This window comes from Pseudophryne corroboree, chromosome 4 (assembly GCF_028390025.1).
Source record: "Pseudophryne corroboree isolate aPseCor3 chromosome 4, aPseCor3.hap2, whole genome shotgun sequence".
Lineage (NCBI taxonomy): Eukaryota > Metazoa > Chordata > Amphibia > Anura > Myobatrachidae > Pseudophryne > Pseudophryne corroboree.
This window is the reverse complement of record NC_086447.1, coordinates 344,589,816-344,609,522: the sequence shown is the minus strand read 5'-3', so window position 1 is coordinate 344,609,522 and position 19,707 is coordinate 344,589,816. Positions and strand designations below refer to the sequence as shown.

At 46.3% G+C, this 19,707-nt stretch overlaps 1 protein-coding gene across 7 annotated transcripts in view; it reads left to right on the top strand.

Moving 5' to 3' along the window:
• IL1RAP (interleukin 1 receptor accessory protein) overlaps positions 1–19,707 on the top strand; it is a 624,106-nt gene that overhangs the window by 308,795 nt on the left and 295,604 nt on the right. For all 7 annotated transcript variants that reach the window (XM_063916460.1, XM_063916458.1, XM_063916455.1 and 4 more), the window contains one exon: positions 2,554–2,839. In XM_063916460.1, coding sequence (XP_063772530.1) covers positions 2,554–2,839 — 286 coding nt within the window. The remainder of the gene's footprint in view (positions 1–2,553; positions 2,840–19,707) is intronic.

Here is a 19,707-nt window from a genome sequence, read left to right as displayed (position 1 = left end):
TAACATTTCATATATCTCATGAAAGTCAGCAGGCATTTCAAGTAGCATTTATTTATGAAGATTGTGAAGCATGTGCCCGTCGACCAAGCAAAGATCTTGCTTTTAATTAGGCTGGAAAAGTACATATGTTTGCAGTTCAGTCATACTCAGGGTGGTGTAAATTTGTGGTATAGAGGAGAGCAGTAGTGTGAAGCCAAGGCATCAGAACATGCCTGTGTAGTGGTGCTCCTCCCCCAAAGGGGGAATGGCTAGCATGTTAGGCTAATTTGAAGCAGGAAAACATATCATACATGGTAAACAGAGACCCTCTTCTGCTTTATACTTATACGTGCACAAATGATCAGAACTGTTTAATCAGGTTTACAGTCACTGTCATGGGGGCAGTTGTGATGGGCTGTCTGAATAGGATAAACCACCAGCATGGGCTGCAACTCAACCTTCTCCTGCCCTATCTCCCAGATTGCTCCCTGCTGCTAGATGGTCTTCTTACAATCCTGAAAGAGGTGTAGTAAAATGTTTTATAGAGTTGAAACAAAGTTGTTGTTGTTTTTAACTATATAAAACAAATTTCTTCAAAAATGGCCCAAAAATTCTTGATTTTATTATCTTAAATTATCTGATTGTGTAAAAGCTATTTAAACCTTATTCATTACAATTTTATTAACAAATCTGCATATTTGTTAATAAAAGTATACTGAACCTGGTTCAAATAACTATTATTACATAGGCGTATATTCAATTGAAGTCTGATCCATTCCGACATTCATTTGTCGGAATGGATCCGACCTGGGCTATTCAATGTCATCTCAATTCGACTTTAAAAAAAGTCGAATTGAGATGCGGGAGCTGAGACAGGGGAGAGCCGCGGGCAGATGGGGGAGAGCAGCGGCTATAGAGCCACTCTCCCCCGTCTGCTCGCAGCTCTCCCCCGTCTCCCCCCCCCCCCCCCCCCGACCCGTCTCTCTGCCTCTACCCGTCCCTCCTCTCCCCATCCCCGCATCACAGCCGTCGCTCGCGGCAGTGTCCACCCGGCTCCAGCAAGCGAGGTCTCGCTTGTTGGAGCTGGGCGGATGGTGCTGTGAGCTGCGGCTGTGACACATCCTCCGGCGCTGTTCTCCGTCTGCCAGCGACTCTCCTGGTCTCTGCTCCCGCATCTCACTTCGACTTTTTGTAAAGTTGAATTGAGATTGTCGGTTTTGGCCCCTTTTTCGACACAAACACGTGGATCGGCAGCTATTCCGCCGATCCACGTGCTTTCCGACAAGTCGAATTCCTCACTTTTCGAATAATTTGGGGTTAGATTGAATAGGTCGGAACCCCTTCCGACCTAATAAAGTCGAAAACGGACGTCTTTTCGACAGACGGCAGCTTTCGACTTCAATTGAATATACCCCATAATCTGATGATAAAAATTATCAATTTTGGGGACATTTTTGGACAAAATATTAGCCAGTTAAGTGGTTAAGCATGTGTCACCCTAAAGAGCAGATGATCTCCCTCTTCTAGCTAGGTCCACAAATCATTCAGCAAATCAATACATGGTTTGTAATTACAGTTTGTGATGATCAAGCAACTACTGTATTACAGCATCTTTTCCAATGCTACGGAGTCATTAATGACCCTCACTGCATCTCTATAAATATCGATGGGAGTTATCAATAAATTCTAAAAGGGCAATAAGTTACAACAACTTACAAGTATGGTATATTGGAGTTGCATATCTCTAAGTGTATTTATTAGTCTATCCATCAAATTGATTAATGGATTTTTTTTAATGTAATATAAATACACACATCCATATTTTTACATATCAAATATTAATTTATTTACATAATTTTTTTTATTTTCAATGCAATTAATTTTTTATTTTTAAATTATTTCTAATGTCACTTATAGCTATTCTATTCACACATCTGTATTTGATCATTGAGTATCGTGTGTTTTGGGTGTATTTGGGATGCAGAATACAGATATACCCACATACACCTATCATATTACACCTATTATCCTATCCTATCATACTTATCCTCTTATACACCTATTAAATCTCTCCAAATAGCCCTGTTTGTCACACCACCGTGACTTTACTAGCTAGCCGCACCAAAACACTAATCCTAAATACCTAGTAAACTATTTGCAGTCTATGATGCAAAATTAAGGAAAAAGTAGGAAAGTTGAGAAAAGTGTACAATCCAGGTTAATAGGCAAATGACTGGCCCAATACAAGTGACCTTGCCATGCATCATGATGCATGATCTGCAAATTTATACCAATTCCTTTGCTACAAAAATAATCCTACATACCTAGTACACTATTTGTGAACTACGATGTAAAACTGATGAAAAGGTAACAGGAAAATAAGTAGGAAAATAGAGGAAAAAGTATTCATCTTGGGAATCGCGCCAGGCATCTTGTGCTGTATGGCACAGAAGGGATAGGTGTATAAGGACACATATGTACTTGTAGCTTGTTTACTTAAAATTCATGTGCATGTAGAAGTTTGTAAAATAATTAGAGAAAGAGAATGCTGACAGTCATTAATTTGTTTTCTAGAGCGGTGTGATGACTGGGGGGTTGACACCAGGAAGCTGACCCAAGTTTACGATGGAGAACCTGTCCGCACAAGATGCCCTGTCTTTGAGGACTACCTGAAACATAATTATAGTACGGCACATTCGGCAGGCCTTACATTAATGTGGTATTGGACAGGCCAAGGGAAGGATCTTGAAGAGCCAATAAACATTCGTCTTCCAGATAACAGGATCAGCAAAGATAAGGACATACTCTGGTTTCGGCCAGTTATTCTCAATGACACAGGGAATTACACTTGCATGTTGAGGTAAGTTGTCCAGCGGACATATGCCAACCTAAAGACATAGACATTTGTCTACAAATACAGTAGACTTAGCCACTGATTTATATTATTTGGAAGGAAAAAAAAGTTTATGCAAATATTATGTACCTCTTAAAGTCATCTTTATTTTGGCTTTAAAAAAGTTTTTCGTTTTACTGTAGTTCTACGTTTTCATCAAATAGTTTGTGAAAGAATATCATAGCTTAGGGTTACTGCTAAAACGACATCCGATCTTTTCTTAAAACAATATGCTGTACTGTTTTGGCCAATGACTAATTCTGTTACATTATGGTACTGTTTATATGAACGTACACAACAGCAGCAACTACCTTTTAAAAACGCAATGTGCATATAACAATGCAGGAAACTTAAAGTTTAATTCAGCATGCGGGCTGACAACTCTAGTTGCATGCGGAAGGACACCCCACACATGGAAAATCTACCCCGCATGCTGGGTCCTCCCTCCTCCACTAACATGAGAACGCTTCGCTAAGGGTAGCCCCCAGCCTATGGCGGGCAGCCATGATTTGGGTGGCACAGGCTGTGTGACGTTGTCCGGATCACACCCCCTGAACGATGCGTCAGCGCCTATAAAACGCGGCATTGACGCCACCGTCACCACCTCCCGCCGGGACTTAGACTGCGGTGTGCGCGCATGTGCAGAAATGCTAAAATCGCCCCAAAAAATCCATGCTGAATTAGGCCCTTTTATTATTATTATTATTATTATTATTATTATTATTATTATTATTATTATTATTATTATTGTTCCAACCCCCTATTTAACAAACATTACACTAATATGCTACGTTTAACCAGGATACAGTGCAGCACTCACTGGGCCCACCTACGATGCAGCAGTTATTTGATTTGCTCACAGCAGGACCATATTGACCACCTTGGGTTGTTTCTGTGTTAATTTGCAGCCCTCTTTTCCATTATTTTTTCTACAGTTTTAAGATTTAATGGGCCACAGAACTTTTTGCATTTAATTATCAAGTTTCAGGCTACTTAGCATTGCATTGAGTTTTGTAAGAATTAATTAGTATGCTCATAGTAACAGTTCTAAAACTAAAAGGTTTGTTTTTTCTATTCTATAAATTATGATATTTCCACTAAGTCGTACCTCCCACCATTTCCAGATGCCTAGGAGGGACTCCGCACTGGACCAAAAAGGGGGTCTGGTCGATGGAAAAGGTGGCGTGGCATCATGGGAGTCCCGCGATCGTGAGCCACGCCCCCATTTTTCATCACTATGGAGTCGTGGCCAGCACTCTGAGCTGCCGGCATGCCATTGTCCCTCTGTCTTTAGTGAATAGACGCTGTGTGCATGCACATAGCATCTATTCACCGCTGCTCTGCTAGGCAGAGCAGTGACTACAGGGGCCTCCCAACTGCCCCCTCCCCCCCCCCCCCACCCCCCTCCACCGTGGGACACTGTGGCCCGCAGGTGGGACAGTCCCAAACAAAAAGGGACTGTCCCGCGAAAATCGGGACAGTTGGGAGGTATGACTAAGTCTTTGCATTGTTCTGGACAGGCTGGGATGATGAATGTATCCTCTAAAGGTGTTGATACGGAATACATATGATATCCCAGCAGACGGGATGCTGGCTGTCACTATACAGACAGTGGCATCCCGTCTGTTTGTATCCTGGCAGCGAGTCCCATAGCTGCATCCTAAACTGTGGCACCCTAACCTCGCTTCACTCGTCACGCTTCGGGCACGGTGGCTCTCTTCGCTCGCCACAGGTTATATTTCCACTTGGTTGGTGGTGTGGATCCACCAACCGAGAGGGGAATAACCCGCGTTTTGTTGGGATTCTGTCCGGCTGCATTTCACTGGATGTTGGGATTTCTGCGTTGGTCTCCTGAACGCTGGTATCACGACAGTTGGGATATTAACTGCATTCCGTTGAGACATTTGACCTGAAATCACAATATAGTAAATCTAAGGGTGTGTACACACGGTGAGATTTTTTTCTAACGATTCTGACTATATAGTCAAACTCGTAAGACAAGTTAGTGCAGATCGCAAGGTGAAAGTCACCTTGAGATCCCGTTTCGATGCCGATGCGCGATCGGCATCGTAAGAATAGATAGACTATGCAGGCAAGTAAATTTTGACTATCTCTATAGAAGAGAGAGTCAAAATTGACAGCCAAAATCGCACATAGTCAGTATCGCAAGCACATACTGAGTGTGCTTGCGATACTGACTAAGTGCCGACCTAGCCCCTGTCGCATAGTGAGAATCGGGCATAGCCCGAATCTCACCGTGTGTACGGGCCCTTACCCTTATTATTTGCTCTGCTGCAATAGTGGTATAGCTGCATCCTAAACTCTGGTACCCTAACCTTGTGTAGGGCCTTCCGGATCTGCCACAAAGCAATTACTACATGAACTTATATTGTACAGCAATGTGGTGCAATTTATTTCTTTAATCTACCCTTTAGAAATATAAAGTAAAATCAGATGTGTCAGTTCTGTGCATTTGCAGGATTTGAATGCAGTACACTTATCCAGCATGTGAGCGAAGTATAGCAATATGTATTTTTATTTTTAATGATTATTGCTACAATTTAATTGAATGCTTTAGTCCTAGAAATTAAACTGTATAGATTATTTTTGTTTAATTGCTTCATTTATTAAGAATGTGTGCGATTAGGAGGTTTGTGTAATTTCGGGCAGGAGATTTTTCTTGCAGTGGTGGATGGGTTACACACTGTATACCAGAACTTATGATTATGTAGTCACTGACAGTGAGCAGAAAATGTTGCTGATTATTGAACTACTTTCAAAATCTCTCAGATTTAGTTGCGATTTTCAGTGCATTTGAGAATTTAATGGAAAGATAGGCCTTGAGAGCAATTGGAGAAAGCACTATAAAAATCTAATAATTATTACTTATTGCAATTAGTACCACTGCGACACTGCTGTGAACTCAGGGTCCGGATGTTATTTAAGGTATATGCCCATGCTGCAGAGACCAGCGTAGACACAGATTTAGGTGCCAATTATAAGCTTGTGGATCAGTTGTTTTTTTAAATAAACCTACAGCCGTCATTTTAAGTAGAGAAAATATATGCGTGATATGACAGTATGGGTTAAGGATATCCCGATGCCCTAGCCATTGAATCAAGCTGGTAATCCGAATACGGGAGTGTCTGATCGTACATCTGGTACTTTAGCATACTTTTGCCATATGCGGTCAAAGAGTCAGCCTTTCAGGCAATATATAGATATTGTTTATGGGACACCATGATATTAACTAGGGAAACCCATTCCTGAAATTCAGAGTCCATAGTAGCCAGCCATGTCAGTGCAATGCAAACCTTAGCTAAGGAACGTAAATTAAGAATATATTGTCTAGTATACCGGTCAAGGACATCTTCTGCCAGAGTTCCCAGTGGACAGACTTTCGGTGTAAGAACAGATTGAGATCCCCGTAGAGGCAATTGCTTGTATCACATCAGACCCACATCCTTCTCCAGTTTACGGCGTGGTAGGTAATAAGAGTGTCGAGCTACCATTATTTCTCTAACGTCCTAGTGGATGCTGGGGACTCCGTAAGGACCATGGGGAATAGACGGGCTCCGCAGGAGACAGGGCACTTTAAGAAAGAATTAGGAATACTGGTGTGCACTGGCTCCTCCCTCTATGTCCCTCCTCCAGACCTCAGTTTGAATCTGTGCCCGGACGAGCTGGGTGCACCTTAGTGAGCTCTCCTGAGCTTGCTAAATAGAAAGTATTTTGTTAGGATTTTTTTATTTTCAGAGAGATCTGCTGGCAACAGACTCTCTGCTACGTGGGACTGAGGGGAGAGAAGCAGCCCTACTCACTGTGGATAGGTCTTGCTTCTTAGGCTACTGGACACCATTAGCTCCAGAGGGATCGCACACAGGAACGCACCCTTGGTCATCCGATCCCAGAGCCGCGCCGCCATCCCCCTCGCAGAGCCAGAAGCCAGCGTGAGAAGCAAGAAGACTTCAAAAGCGGCGGCAGAAGACTCCAGTCTTCATATGAGGTAGCGCACAGCACTGCAGCTGTGCGCCATTGCTCCCACATTAAACCCACACACTCCGGTCATTGTAGGGCGCAGGGGGGGCGCCCTGGGCAGCAATTAGAGACCTCTTGGCAAAGTGGGCATATATACAGTTGGGCACTGTATATATGCATGAGCCCCCGCCATTATTTTACACAAAATCGCGGGACAGAAGCCCGCCGCTGAGGTGGCGGGGCTTCTTCCTCAGCACTCACCAGCGCCATTTTCTCTCCACAGCTCCACTGAGAGGAAGCTCCCCAGGCTCTCCCCTGCAGAAAGAGGGTAAAAAGAGAGGGGGGGCACATAAATTTAGCGCAAAATCAGTATATACAGCAGCTACTGGGTAAACACTAAGTTACTGTGTAATTCCTGGGTCATATAGCGCTGGGGTGTGTGCTGGCATACTCTCTCTCTCTGTCTCTCCAAAAGGCCTTGTGGGGGTTCTGTCCTCAAATAGAGCATCCCCTGTGTGTGTGGTGTGTCGGTACGCTTGTGTCGGCATGTTTGACGAGGAAGGCTATGTGGAAGCAGAGCAGGTACAAATGAATGTGGGATCGGCGCCGACGCCTGATTGGATGGATATGTGGAAGGTTATGTTATGCACACCAGTGCCAGCAGGAATGTACTAGTGTCTGAACGGAGAGGGATGCAAAACAAATGAACTCACAGACAGACTGGGGAATATGACATTACATACACAGAAGGTGATAGGGTAACAAAATAAACACAAAGTGAACAGAGAAGCCCAAAGGCTAAGAAACTGGGTGTCTCCCTAGTATTAGGAATGCTCAGATGGAAAGAAGCGAGATGTTGTGATTTAATACGTAGAGAACCCGAAATGCTGTTGCTAAGGGCAACAGCAAAACCCTAAAGGGTTACCAACGGGTGTGGCAGTAAACTCCTTGGTCAGAGATGGAATAATAGACACAAGGAGAGTCTCCACAATCCTAGTCCTCACTTGCAGTGCACTGGTTCAGTTTACTGCCACTAAACTGACACCTGAACACCTTGCACAGTGAGAGAGGATTTTGGCAGGCAAGTCTTGAGAATACAGCCGCAAACTTGCTAGGTTCACAGAGTAGCAAAAGAACCCCAGCAGGTTAAACGACTGACTCCAGTCTTACTGCTAGGTCTGGATTAGCAGAGTGTAATACCAAATCCCAAGGCCTATTTGCAGTAAGCAACAAACAAATACAAAGTTTACACAGTACTAGCTAGCTTTCAGGAACTGACTAACCAACAAAGATTCAGCAGCATCTGCCTAACCTGAGAAGAGGGTTTATATAGCAGGTGCTGTCCACGCCCCACTCAGACCTCACAGACTGTGAGCACAAAAACCAGCACCGGATCCCCTGCCGTGCACAGAGCCTGTAACCACTGCACAGCAAAAGACCCGAACCGGAGTATCAGCTACGCTCAGGTTACTCCGCTAGCACTTGTCTCCCGGTTGCCATGACGACGTGGCAGCACAGAGCAGGAGACCCTAACAGTACCCCCCCCTCTGACGAGGGGTCAAAGAACCCCTACCACCGGGTTTATCGGGGAACTGTGAGAAGAAAGAGCGTAACAGTCTGGGGGCATGAAGATCACAACTGCGCACCCACGACCGCTCCTCCGGGCCATACCCCTTCCAGTGCACCAAAAATGACAGCCGACCCCGAACCATCTTGGAGTCCAGAATCCTTTCAACAACAAACTCCCTCTTGCCACGTATCAGAAGAGGGGAAGGTCTTCCACTGGAAGAAGGATTACTAATCGCCCGTTTTAAAAGGGAACAATGAAATGTTTTATTGATACCCAAAGAACGGGGTAGATCTAACTGAAATGCCACCGGATTGATAACCCTAGTGATCTTATAAGGACCCATGAACCGGGGGCCTAACTTATGAGATGGCTGTCTCAACTTCAAATTCTTGGTAGACAACCAGACGAAGTCTCCTAATTTGAAGCTGCAGGGTCTTTTCCGCTTATCAAAAACCCTTTTGGTCACTAATGACACAGACACAAGGGCTTTCTTCACTTTCCTCCAAATACCTCTAAGGACCGAAACCACAGAGGAACAACCAGGCGTGGAGTCCAGGGGGTCAAAAGAATTGGCCTTAGGATGATGCCCATACACACAAAGGAAGGGAGAGATCCCTGTAGCAGAGTGAGCCGCGTTGTTATAGGCAAACTCCGCCATGGACAGATGAGCAACCCAGTCAGTCTGACACTTGGAGACATAACACCTGAGGAACTGCTCCAAGGACTGGTTCACCCTTTCAGTCTGCCCATTAGACTGCGGATGGTAGCCTGACGACAAGCTGACAGAAATCTGGAGATCGGAACAAAATGCCCTCCAGAATTTGGCCACAAACTGGGATCCGCGGTCAGAGACCACATCAAGTGGCAACCCGTGGAGGCGCAAAACATGCAGCATAAATAATTCAGACAGGCGTCTGGCCGATGGCAGCCCAACCAATGGAACGAAGTGCGCCATCTTCGAAAACCTGTCAACGACAACCCAGATGGCTGTCATCCCCGAGGATTTGGGCAAGTCCACCACAAAATCCATTGAAATGTGGGTCCATGGCTTAGATGGAATAGAGAGTGGATGTAATGGGCCAACAGGAACCCAACTAGGAGTCTTATTTCGGGCACAGATGTCACATGCCCGAACCCACTGATCCACATCCCTAGCCACCGAGGGCCACCACATCGCCCTAGATAGCAACTCCCGAGTTCTGGCAATACCCGGGTGACCTGCCGACTTCTTGGCATGGAATTCCAGGAACACTCGCTGTCTTAACCTAGGAGGCACAAACAAAACACCTACCGGAAGGTCTGGAGGAGCCTGCTCCTGTGCTCTAAGGACTAATGACAAGAGGTCCTGGGTAATGCCCACTTTAATACATGATGGGGACACAATAGGCAATGGCTCCTCGGTGGTCTCCTGGATTGGAGCAAAACTCTGCGAGAGCGCATCAGCCTTGATGTTTTTTGACCCAGGGCGATATGTTATCAAAAAATTAAAGCGAGCAAAAAACAAAGCCCATCGTGCCTGCCTGGCATTGAGGCGCTTCGCTGACTCTAAATATGCCAAATTCTTATGGTCGGTGAGAATTGAGACCACAAACTTATCCCCCTCAAGCCAGTGTCTCCACACCTCGAGTGCATCCTTAATAGCCAACAATTCCCGGTTACCCACGTCATAATTAATCTCGGCAGGCGAAAATTTACGGGAAAAGTAAGCACAGGGATGAAGGAGATTATCAGACACCCCCATCTGAGAGAGCACTGCCCCAATACCCATCTCAGAGGCATCCACCTCCACCACAAAAGGACGCTCTGGATCTGGGTGTCGCAGCACCTTGGCTGAGACAAATGCCCTTTTGAGACGGGCAAAAGCCGCTTTGGCCTCACAAGACCAGTGAGCAACATCCGCCCCTTTCTTAGTGAGTGCCACCAAGGGCGCCACTATAGACGAAAATCCAGCGATAAATTGTCTATAAAAATTTGCAAAGCCCAGAAAACGCTGAAGCGCCTTCAAACTAGTGGGCTGCACCCAATCCAGGACTGCCTGTACCTTGGAACCCTCCATTTGGAAACCTTCTGGGGAGATAATATATCCTAGAAATGCGATTTGCTGAACATAAAATTCGCACTTCTCCAGCTTCGCCCCAAGCCGGTGGTCTCTGAGTTTCTGGAGGACTAAGCGTACATGCTTCCGATGTTCCTCCAGGGAATGGGAGAAGATTAGGATGTCATCTAAGTATACAACTAAGAATCTATCCAAATATTCCCTGATCACATCGTTCATGAAGTCCTGGAAGACTGCCGGGGCATTACAGAGCCCAAAAGGCATCACCAAATATTCATAATGCCCTGAGTGGGTATTAAAGGCAGTCTTCCATTCATCCCCCTCTCTTATTCGGATTAGATTGTACGCACCGCGTAGGTCAATCTTAGAAAAAATGGTGGCAGTACGAAGCTGGTCAAACAAGACCGAAATGAGAGGCAGTGGGTATGAGTTTTTAATCGTGATACGGTTCAATTCCCTGAAGTCGATGCAGGGTCGCAATGAACCGTCCTTTTTACCCACGAAGAAGAACCCCGACCCAACTGGAGACTGTGAAGGTCTGATAAATCCCTTAGCCAAGTTCTCCTGAATGTACTCTGCCATAGCCTGAGTCTCAGGACGTGACAGGGAGTACAACCTGCTCTTGGGAAGCTTAGCATTCGGCAACAAATTAATGGCACAGTCATAGGGGCGATGGGGAGGTAGTACCTCTGCAACTCTTTTGGAGAACACGTCCGCAAAATCTGCATAACATCCTGGCAATCCTGGCAAACTTAGCTGCGAAAGCCTGACTGGAAGGCTCAAGCAACTCCTGAAACAATCAGTACCCCAACTAAGAATCTCCCCAGAGACCCAGTCAAATTGAGGATTGTGGGCCCTTAACCAGGGTAACCCCAACACCAATGGGGCAAAAGTACAGACAGTCACATAAAAGGACAATTTTTCAGAGTGTGTGGCTCCAATAAACAAAGAAATCTGGCTAGTGCAAGAGGTAATTTTACCCTGGGATAATGGTTCCCCTTTTAACCCACAAATCTCAATTTCCGATGCCAAGGGTACTAAGGGAACAGAGTGTTTCAGGGCGAATTGGCGGTCCATAAAAACCCCGTCTGCCCCACTGTCCACAAAGGCCTCAGTCTTGACAGTTTGACCGAGGATCTTCAAGGTCACCGGAATGATAAGTCTTCTTGGGAAATTCTGACTTCTGGCCTGTCAGGATATTTCCCATCACCCTCAGGCCCTGAAGTTTTCCGGCTTTTCTGGGCATGATACTACCACATGACCTTTATTCCCACAGTACAAACATAACCCCTGCTGTCTCCTCCGCGTCTTCTCACGCGAGGAGAAGCGGGTAGCCCCAATCTGCATAGGCTCCTCGGAAAATTCCTCAGAGTCTGAGGTTCCCTTGGGAAAGAAGGAAACCTCGGTCTCCCTTTCAAGCCTGCGCTCTCTCAGCCGACTATCCACCCGAATGGATAACTGCATGAGCTGATCCAAGCTATCAGGCAAGGGATATTGTACCAGTTGGTCTTTTAACTGGTTAGAAAGACCTCTTCGGTACTGGTGTCTCAGGGCTGGGTCATTCCACTGGGTATCATGGGCCAACCTCCGAAACTCCGTACAATAAACCTCAACTGGCCTTCGCCCTTGCTTAAGGATCGAAATCTGAGCCTCGGCTGAGGCCGTCTTGTCAGTGCCGTAAAAAAAGCATCAACACTTTTAAGCGACGGACAGTCAGGCTGCAACCCATATGCCCAGACCTGTGGGTCTCCTTGTAGCAAGGAAATCACTATGCCCACCCGCTGAATCTCCGACCCAGAAGACTGAGGCCTAAGTTGGAAATATAGCTTGCAGCTCTCCTTGAAACAAAAGAACTGCGAGCGATCTCCAGAAAAACGATCCGGGAGATTTACTTTCGGCTCCTTAACCCCTGAAGGTACTGCTGCTGCGGGAGCTCCGCCAGCGGCCTGCGAGGTGTGCATTTTAATGGACAAATCATTAAATTGTCGAATCAGGACCTGCACCTGATCGACCACCTGTTGCAAAGTATTTTGAGGGGTATGCTCCATATTCCCACAAAATTTCATCAGGAGTATTGGGCTGCTAAATATGTTATGCACACCAGTGCCAGCAGGAATGTACTGGTGTCTGAACGGAGAGGGATGCAAAACAAATGAACTCACAGACAGACTGGGGAATATGACATTACATACACAGAAGGTGATAGGGTAACAAAATAAACACAAAGTGAACAGAGAAGCCCAAAGGCTAAGAAACTGGGTGTCTCCCTAGTATTAGGAATGCTCAGATGGAAAGAAGCGAGATGTTGTGATTTAATACGTAGAGAACCCGAAATGCTGTTGCTAAGGGCAACAGCAAAACCCTAAAGGGTTACCAACGGGTGTGGCAGTAAACTCCTTGGTCAGAGATGGAATAATAGACACAAGGAGAGTCTCCACAATCCTAGTCCTCACTTGCAGTGCACTGGTTCAGTTTACTGCCACTAAACTGACACCTGAACACCTTGCACAGTGAGAAAGGATTTTGGCAGGCAAGTCTTGAGAATACAGACGCAAACTTGCTAGGTTCACAGAGTAGCAAAAGAACCCCAGCAGGTTAAACGACTGACTCCAGTCTTACTGCTAGGTCTGGATTGGCAGAGTGTAATACCAAATCCCAAGGCCTATTTGCAGTAAGCAACAAACAAATACAAAGTTTACACAGTACTAGCTAGCTTTCAGGAACTGACTAACCAACAAAGATTCAGCAGCATCTGCCTAACCTGAGAAGAGGGTTTATGTAGCAGGTGCTGTCCACGCCCCACTCAGACCTCACAGACTGTGAGCACAAAAACCAGCACCGGATCCCCTGCCGTGCACAGAGCCTGTAACCACTGCACAGCAAAAGACCCGAACCGGAGTATCAGCTACGCTCAGGTTACTCCGCTAGCACTTGTCTCCCGGTTGCCATGACGACGTGGCAGCACAGAGCAGGAGACCCTAACAGGTTATAAATGATAATGTAAATTCCTTACATAAAAGGTTGGATAAAGCTGAAGCCTTGGGACAGTCAGGGTCTCAACCCATGCCTGCTCCTACAGCGCAGAGGCCGTCAGGGTCTCAGAAGCGCCCACTATCCCAAATTGTTGACACAGATATCGACACGGATTCGGACTCCAGTGTCGATGGCGATGATGCAAAGTTGCAGCCTAAAATGGCTAAAGCCATCCGCTACATGATTATAGCAATGAAGGATGTATTGCACATCTCAGAGGAAAACCCAGTCCCTGACAAGAGGGTTTATATGTTTGGGGGAAAAAGGCATGAGGTGACCTTTCCCCCTTCACATGAGTTAAATGAGTTATGTGAAAAAACTTGGGAATCTCCAGATATAAAAATGCAGATTTCCAAACGGTTGCTTATGGCGTATCCTTTCCCGCCAACGGACAGGTTACGCTGGGAATCCTCCCCTAGGGTAGACAAAGCTTTGACACGCTTATCTAAGAAGGTAGCCCTGCCGTCACAGGATACGGCCACCCTAAAAGATCCTGCGGATAGAAAGCAGGAAGGTATCCTGAAGTCCATTTATACACATTCAGGTACCCTACTAAGGCCGGCAATTGCGTCGGCCTGGATGTGTAGTGCTGTAGCAGCATGGATAGATACTTTATCTGAGGAACTTGATACCTTGGACAAGGATACTATAATACTGACCCTGGGGCATATAAAAGATGCTGTCCTATATATGAGAGATGCCCAGAGAGACATTAGCCTACTGGGCTCTAGAATAAATGCAATGTCAATTTCTGCCAGAAGGGTCCTGTGGACTCGGCAATGGGCAGGTGATGCCGACTCAAAAAGGCACATGGAGGTTTTACCTTACATGGGTGAGGAATTGTTTGGGGACGGTCTCTCGGACCTAGTTTCCACAGCTACAGCTGGGAAGTCAAATTTTTTGCCATATATTCCCTCACAACCTAAGAAAGCACCATATTACCAAATGCAGTCCTTTCGATCACAAAGAGGCAAGAGAGTCCGAGGTGCGTCCTTTCTTGCCAGAGGCAGGGGTAGAGGAAAGAAGCTGCACAATACAGCTAGTTCCCAGGAACAGAAGTCCTCCCCGGCTTCCACTAAATCCACCGCATGACGCTGGGGCTCCACAGGTGGAGCCAGGATCGGTGGGGGCGCGTCTCTGAAATTTGAGCCACCAGTGGGTTCGCTCACGGGTGGATCCCTGGGCTATACAGATTGTATCTCAGGGATACAAGCTGGAATTCGAAGTGATGCCCCCTCACCGTTACCTCAAATCAGCCCTGCCAGCTTCCCCCATAGAGAGGGAAATAGTGTTAGCGGCAATTCACAAATTATATCTCCAGCAGGTGGTGGTAAAGGTTCCCCTCCTTCAACAGGGAAGGGGTTACTGTTCGACAATGTTTGTGGTACCGAAACCGGACGGTTCAGTCAGACCCATATTGAATTTAAAATCCTTGAACAGTTACCTGAAAAGGTTCAAGTTCAAGATGGAATCGCTCAGAGCGGTTATTGCAAGCCTGGAAGAGGGGGATTTTATGGTGTCTCTGGACATAAAGGATGCTTACCTGCATGTCCCCATTTATATACCTCATCAGGAGTACCTCAGATTTGTGGTGCAGGACTGTCATTACCAATTCCAGACGTTGCCGTTTGGTCTGTCCACGGCACCGAGAATATTTACCAAGGTAATGGCAGAAATGATGGTGCTTCTGCGAAAGCAAGGAGTCACAATTATCCCATACTTGGACGATCTCCTCATAAAGGCGAGGTCCAGAGAGCAGTTGCTGATCAGCGTAGCACACTCTCGGGAACTGTTGCAACAGCACGGCTGGATTCTGAATATTCCAAAGTCGCAGCTGATTCCTACGACGCGTCTGCCCTTCCTGGGCATGATTCTGGACACAGACCAGAAGAAGGTTTTTCTCCCGACGGAGAAGAATCAGGAGCTCGTGACTCTGGTCAGAGACCTCTTAAAACCAAAACAGGTGTCGGTGCATCACTGCACGTGAGTCCTGGGAAATATGGTGGCGTCATACGAGGCCATTCCCTTCGGCAGGTTCCATGCGAGGACTTTTCAGTGGGACAAGTGGTCCGGATCGCATATTCAGATGCATCGGTTAATCACCCTATCCCCCAGGGCCAGGGTGTCTCTTTTGTGGTGGCTGCAGAGTGCTCACCTTCTCGAGGGTCGCAGGTTCGGCATTCAGGACTGGGTCCTGGTGACCACGGATGCAAGCCTCCGAGGGTGGGGGGCAGTCACACAGGGAAGAAATTTCCAGGGTCTGTGGTCAAGTCAGGAGACTTGTCTGCACATCAATTTCCTGGAACGAAGGGCCATATACAACGCCCTAAGTCAAGCGGAGCCTCTGCTTCGCAACCATCCGGTGCTAATTCAGTCAGACAACATCACCGCAGTGGCTCATGTAAACCGCCAAGGCAGCACAAGGAGCAGGGTGGCGATGGCGGAAGCCACCAGAATTCTTCGCTGGGCGGAGAATCACGTAAAAGCACTGTCAGCAGTGTTCATTCCGGGAGTGGACAACTGGGAAGCAGACTTCCTCAGCAGGCACGACCTCCACCCGGAGAGTGGGGACTTCATCAAGAAGTCTTCACACAGATTACAAGTCGATGGGAACTGCCACAGGTGGACATGATGGCATCCCGCCTCAACACACCGTGGGTGTTCCAGTCGGTTTGTGTGTTTCCTCTTCTTCCTTTTATACCCAAGGTGCTGAGAATCGTAAGAAAAAGAGGTGTGAAAACAATACTCATTGTTCCGGATTGGCCAAGAAGGACTTGGTATCTGGAACTGCAAGAAATGCTCACAGAGGACCCATGGCCTCTGCCTCTCAGACAGGATCTTTGCAACAGGGGCCCTGTCTGTTCCAAGACTTACCGCGGCTGCGTTTGACGGCATGGCGGTTGAACGCCGGATCCTAGCAGAAAAAGGCATTCCAGATGAGGTTATTCCTACGCTAATAAAGGCTAGGAAGGACGTGACGGCTAAACATTATCACCGTATATGGCGAAAATATGTTGCTTGGTGTGAGGCCAGGAATGCCCCAACAGAGGAATTCCGGCTGGGCCGTTTCCTTCACTTCCTACAGTTGGGAGTGACTATGGGCTTAAAATTGGGGTCCATTAAGGTCCAGATTTCAGCCCTATCCATTTTCTTTCAAAAGGAACTGGCTTCTTTTCCTGAAGTTCAGACGTTTGTAAAGGGGGTGCTGCATATTCAGCCCCCTTTTGTGCCACCAGATGCACCTTGGGATCTTAACGTGGTGTTGAGTTTCCTGAAATCACACTGGTTTGAGCCACTTAAAACCGTGGAGTTAAAATATCTCACGTGGAAGGTGGTCATGCTATTGGCCTTAGCTTCGGCTAGGCGTGTGTCAGAATTGGCGGCTTTGTCACATAAAAGCCCCTATCTGGTTTTCCATATGGACAGGGCAGAATTACGGACTCATCCGCAATTTCTGCCAAAAGTGGTGTCCTCTTTTCATTTGAACCAACCTATTGTGCCTGCGGCTACTCGTGACTTGGAGGATTCCAAGTTACTAGATGTAGTCAGGGCTTTGAAGGTGTATGTAGCCAGAACGGCTGGAGTCAGGAAAACTGAGTCGCTGTTTATCCTGTATGCATCCAACAAGCTGGGTGCTCCTGCTTCAAAGCAAACTATTGCTCGCTGGATCTGTAACACGATTCAGCAGGCTCATTCTGCGGCTGGATTGCCGCCTCCAAAATCAGTAAAAGCCCACTCCACAAGGAAGTTGGGCTCTTCTTGGGCTGCTGCCCGAGGGGTCTCGGCATTACACCTTTGCCGAGCAGCTACTTGGTCGGGTTCAAACACTTTTGCAAAGTTCTACAAGTTTGATACCCTGGCTGAGGAGGACCTTGTGTTTGCTCATTTGGTGCTGCAGAGTCATCCGCACTCTCCCGCCCGTTTGGGAGCTTTGGTATAATCCCCATGGTTCTTACGGAGTCCCCAGCATCCACTAGGACGTTAGAGAAAATAAGATTTTACTTACCAGTACATCTATTTCTCGTAGTCCGTAGTGGATGCTGGGCGCCCGTCCCAAGTGCGGACTTCTTCTGCAATACTTGTATATAGTTATTGCTTAAATAAGGGTTATGTTATGGTTGCATCAGGTTTATCTGGTGCTCTGTTGTTGTTCATACTGTTAACTGGGTAAGTTTATCACGAGTTATACGGTGTGATTGGTGTGGCTGGTATGAGTCTTACCCTGGATTCCAAAATCCTTTCCTTGTACTGTCAGCTCTTCCGGGCACAGTTTCCTTAACTGAGGTCTGGAGGAGGGACATAGAGGGAGGAGCCAGTGCACACCAGTATTCCTAATTCTTTCTTAAAGTGCCCTGTCTCCTGCGGAGCCCGTCTATTCCCCATGGTCCTTATGGAGTCCCCAGCATCCACTACGGACTACGAGAAATAGATTTACCGGTAAGTAAAATCTTATCATAAGAATATAGAGAGGAAAGAGTCCTTTTGTAACTAACAGAAGACAGGAGTAATGTAACTCGATATTACCATCATATGAGCCTCCCATTGTTAGATGTGTCCTCCGTACATCTTTTGCTGCAGTCACGCTAAACAGCCCCTCTTGGCATGCCAGGTGGAGTGAGAATCTTCTAACCCCAGGCGTCTTTTTTGCTTCTGTTTTGCTGAAAATGCATCTTATTCGCAATGCCATTATTTATTTATTTTTTATTTATTAACAGTTTCTTATATAGCGCAGCAAATTCCGTTGCGCTTTACAATTTGAAATAACAATAACAATAGCAAACTGGGTGATAACAGTCATAGAGGTAGGAAGGCCCTGCTCGCAAGCTTACAATCTATAGGACCATGCCACTAAGACACACAAGGAGACTGCTGATTAATTTGATATGATACTTGTATATGTGTGCGACGTTGTCTCTGAATCTGTACATGACGTGCTACAATGTAGCAGTCACACACAATATACAAGTGTCATTTTATTATCAAATTAATCAGCACAGTCTTCTTGTGCGTCCTATCTGCATTGTATTGTAAATTAGATGCATTTTCGGCAGAGTTGCACGAAACCTGCTGGCGTACTCACGCCAGGCATCTCGTGCTATAAGGTGTATTGAAGCTGGATGTGTGAGGACACATCTGTATGTCCCCAAAACACATTCTTGCCTGAAGGAAGGATCATTCTGCCAGTGATTTGGCATTCCATAAAGTGGTGTCCTCAAAATCTAGGATCCTATGTACAAATCCTCAAATTTGAACAGCCTTGGTGAGCAACTGAGGACCTAAATGGTAGTCCTTACTAGCAAGGAGGGCTTGTAAAGGTGTATGACCTGGTGTGACCTGGGACACTAGTTGCGTCTGCAAAGCATTCCCCAAGGTATTCTGAAGCTAAAGCCTCAAGTGTGACAGTTGGTAGACCCCCATTTGTCTTGGATCTAGTAAGGCTATTAAACTGAATACAAGCCCGTCAGTCCACCCAGACCAAAGGAGACCAGACCTTCCACTTAACGGAATAAGGACACTGTCAAAAACAGGCGAGTGGTGAAAAACATAAAGAAGTTTGGGTTAGACTACCATCTTGACCATGTTAACCCTACGAGTGAGAGGAACGGGTTTTGGCTTTTAATTAATCAAGTTGCGGTTGAACATTCAAAAAATGTAATCTCCCGAGAAGTTACTAATCCAGAAGCATTTAAACTTTTTTTTTTCTAAATTAGTGCGAAGACCAGAAAAAGTAGCAAACTTAGACATTACATGCCGTACAACGGACATAGATGTAGAATAGTCAGACAAGAAAAGAAGGTTGCCTGCATACAGTGCCACCTTTCTTCTCTGTTCCCTAATCTGAGTCCCCCCTCCCCTAATCTGAGTCCTCCAACTCACGGGTGTGCCTGCAAAAGACCAGCTAGTGTTTCTGTAGCTAATTCAAATAATTTAGGAGACAGGGAACATTCCTGCCTCGTGCACTAGCTAGGGCAAAGGAAGGGGATATGTATCCATTAATAGATATCCTAGAACACGGGTCAGTGTATAGTAACTGTACCCATTTATGAAAGACAGGGCCTATCCCAAAACTTTTCATTACCTCCCACAGAAAGGGCCATGCTTTATGTGCTTCCAAGGAGACAATAAATGTGGAGGACCCCTCCCTGTGGGAGGCCTGAATATGAGTAAAAAGATGCGTAATATTCACTTATGTGGATT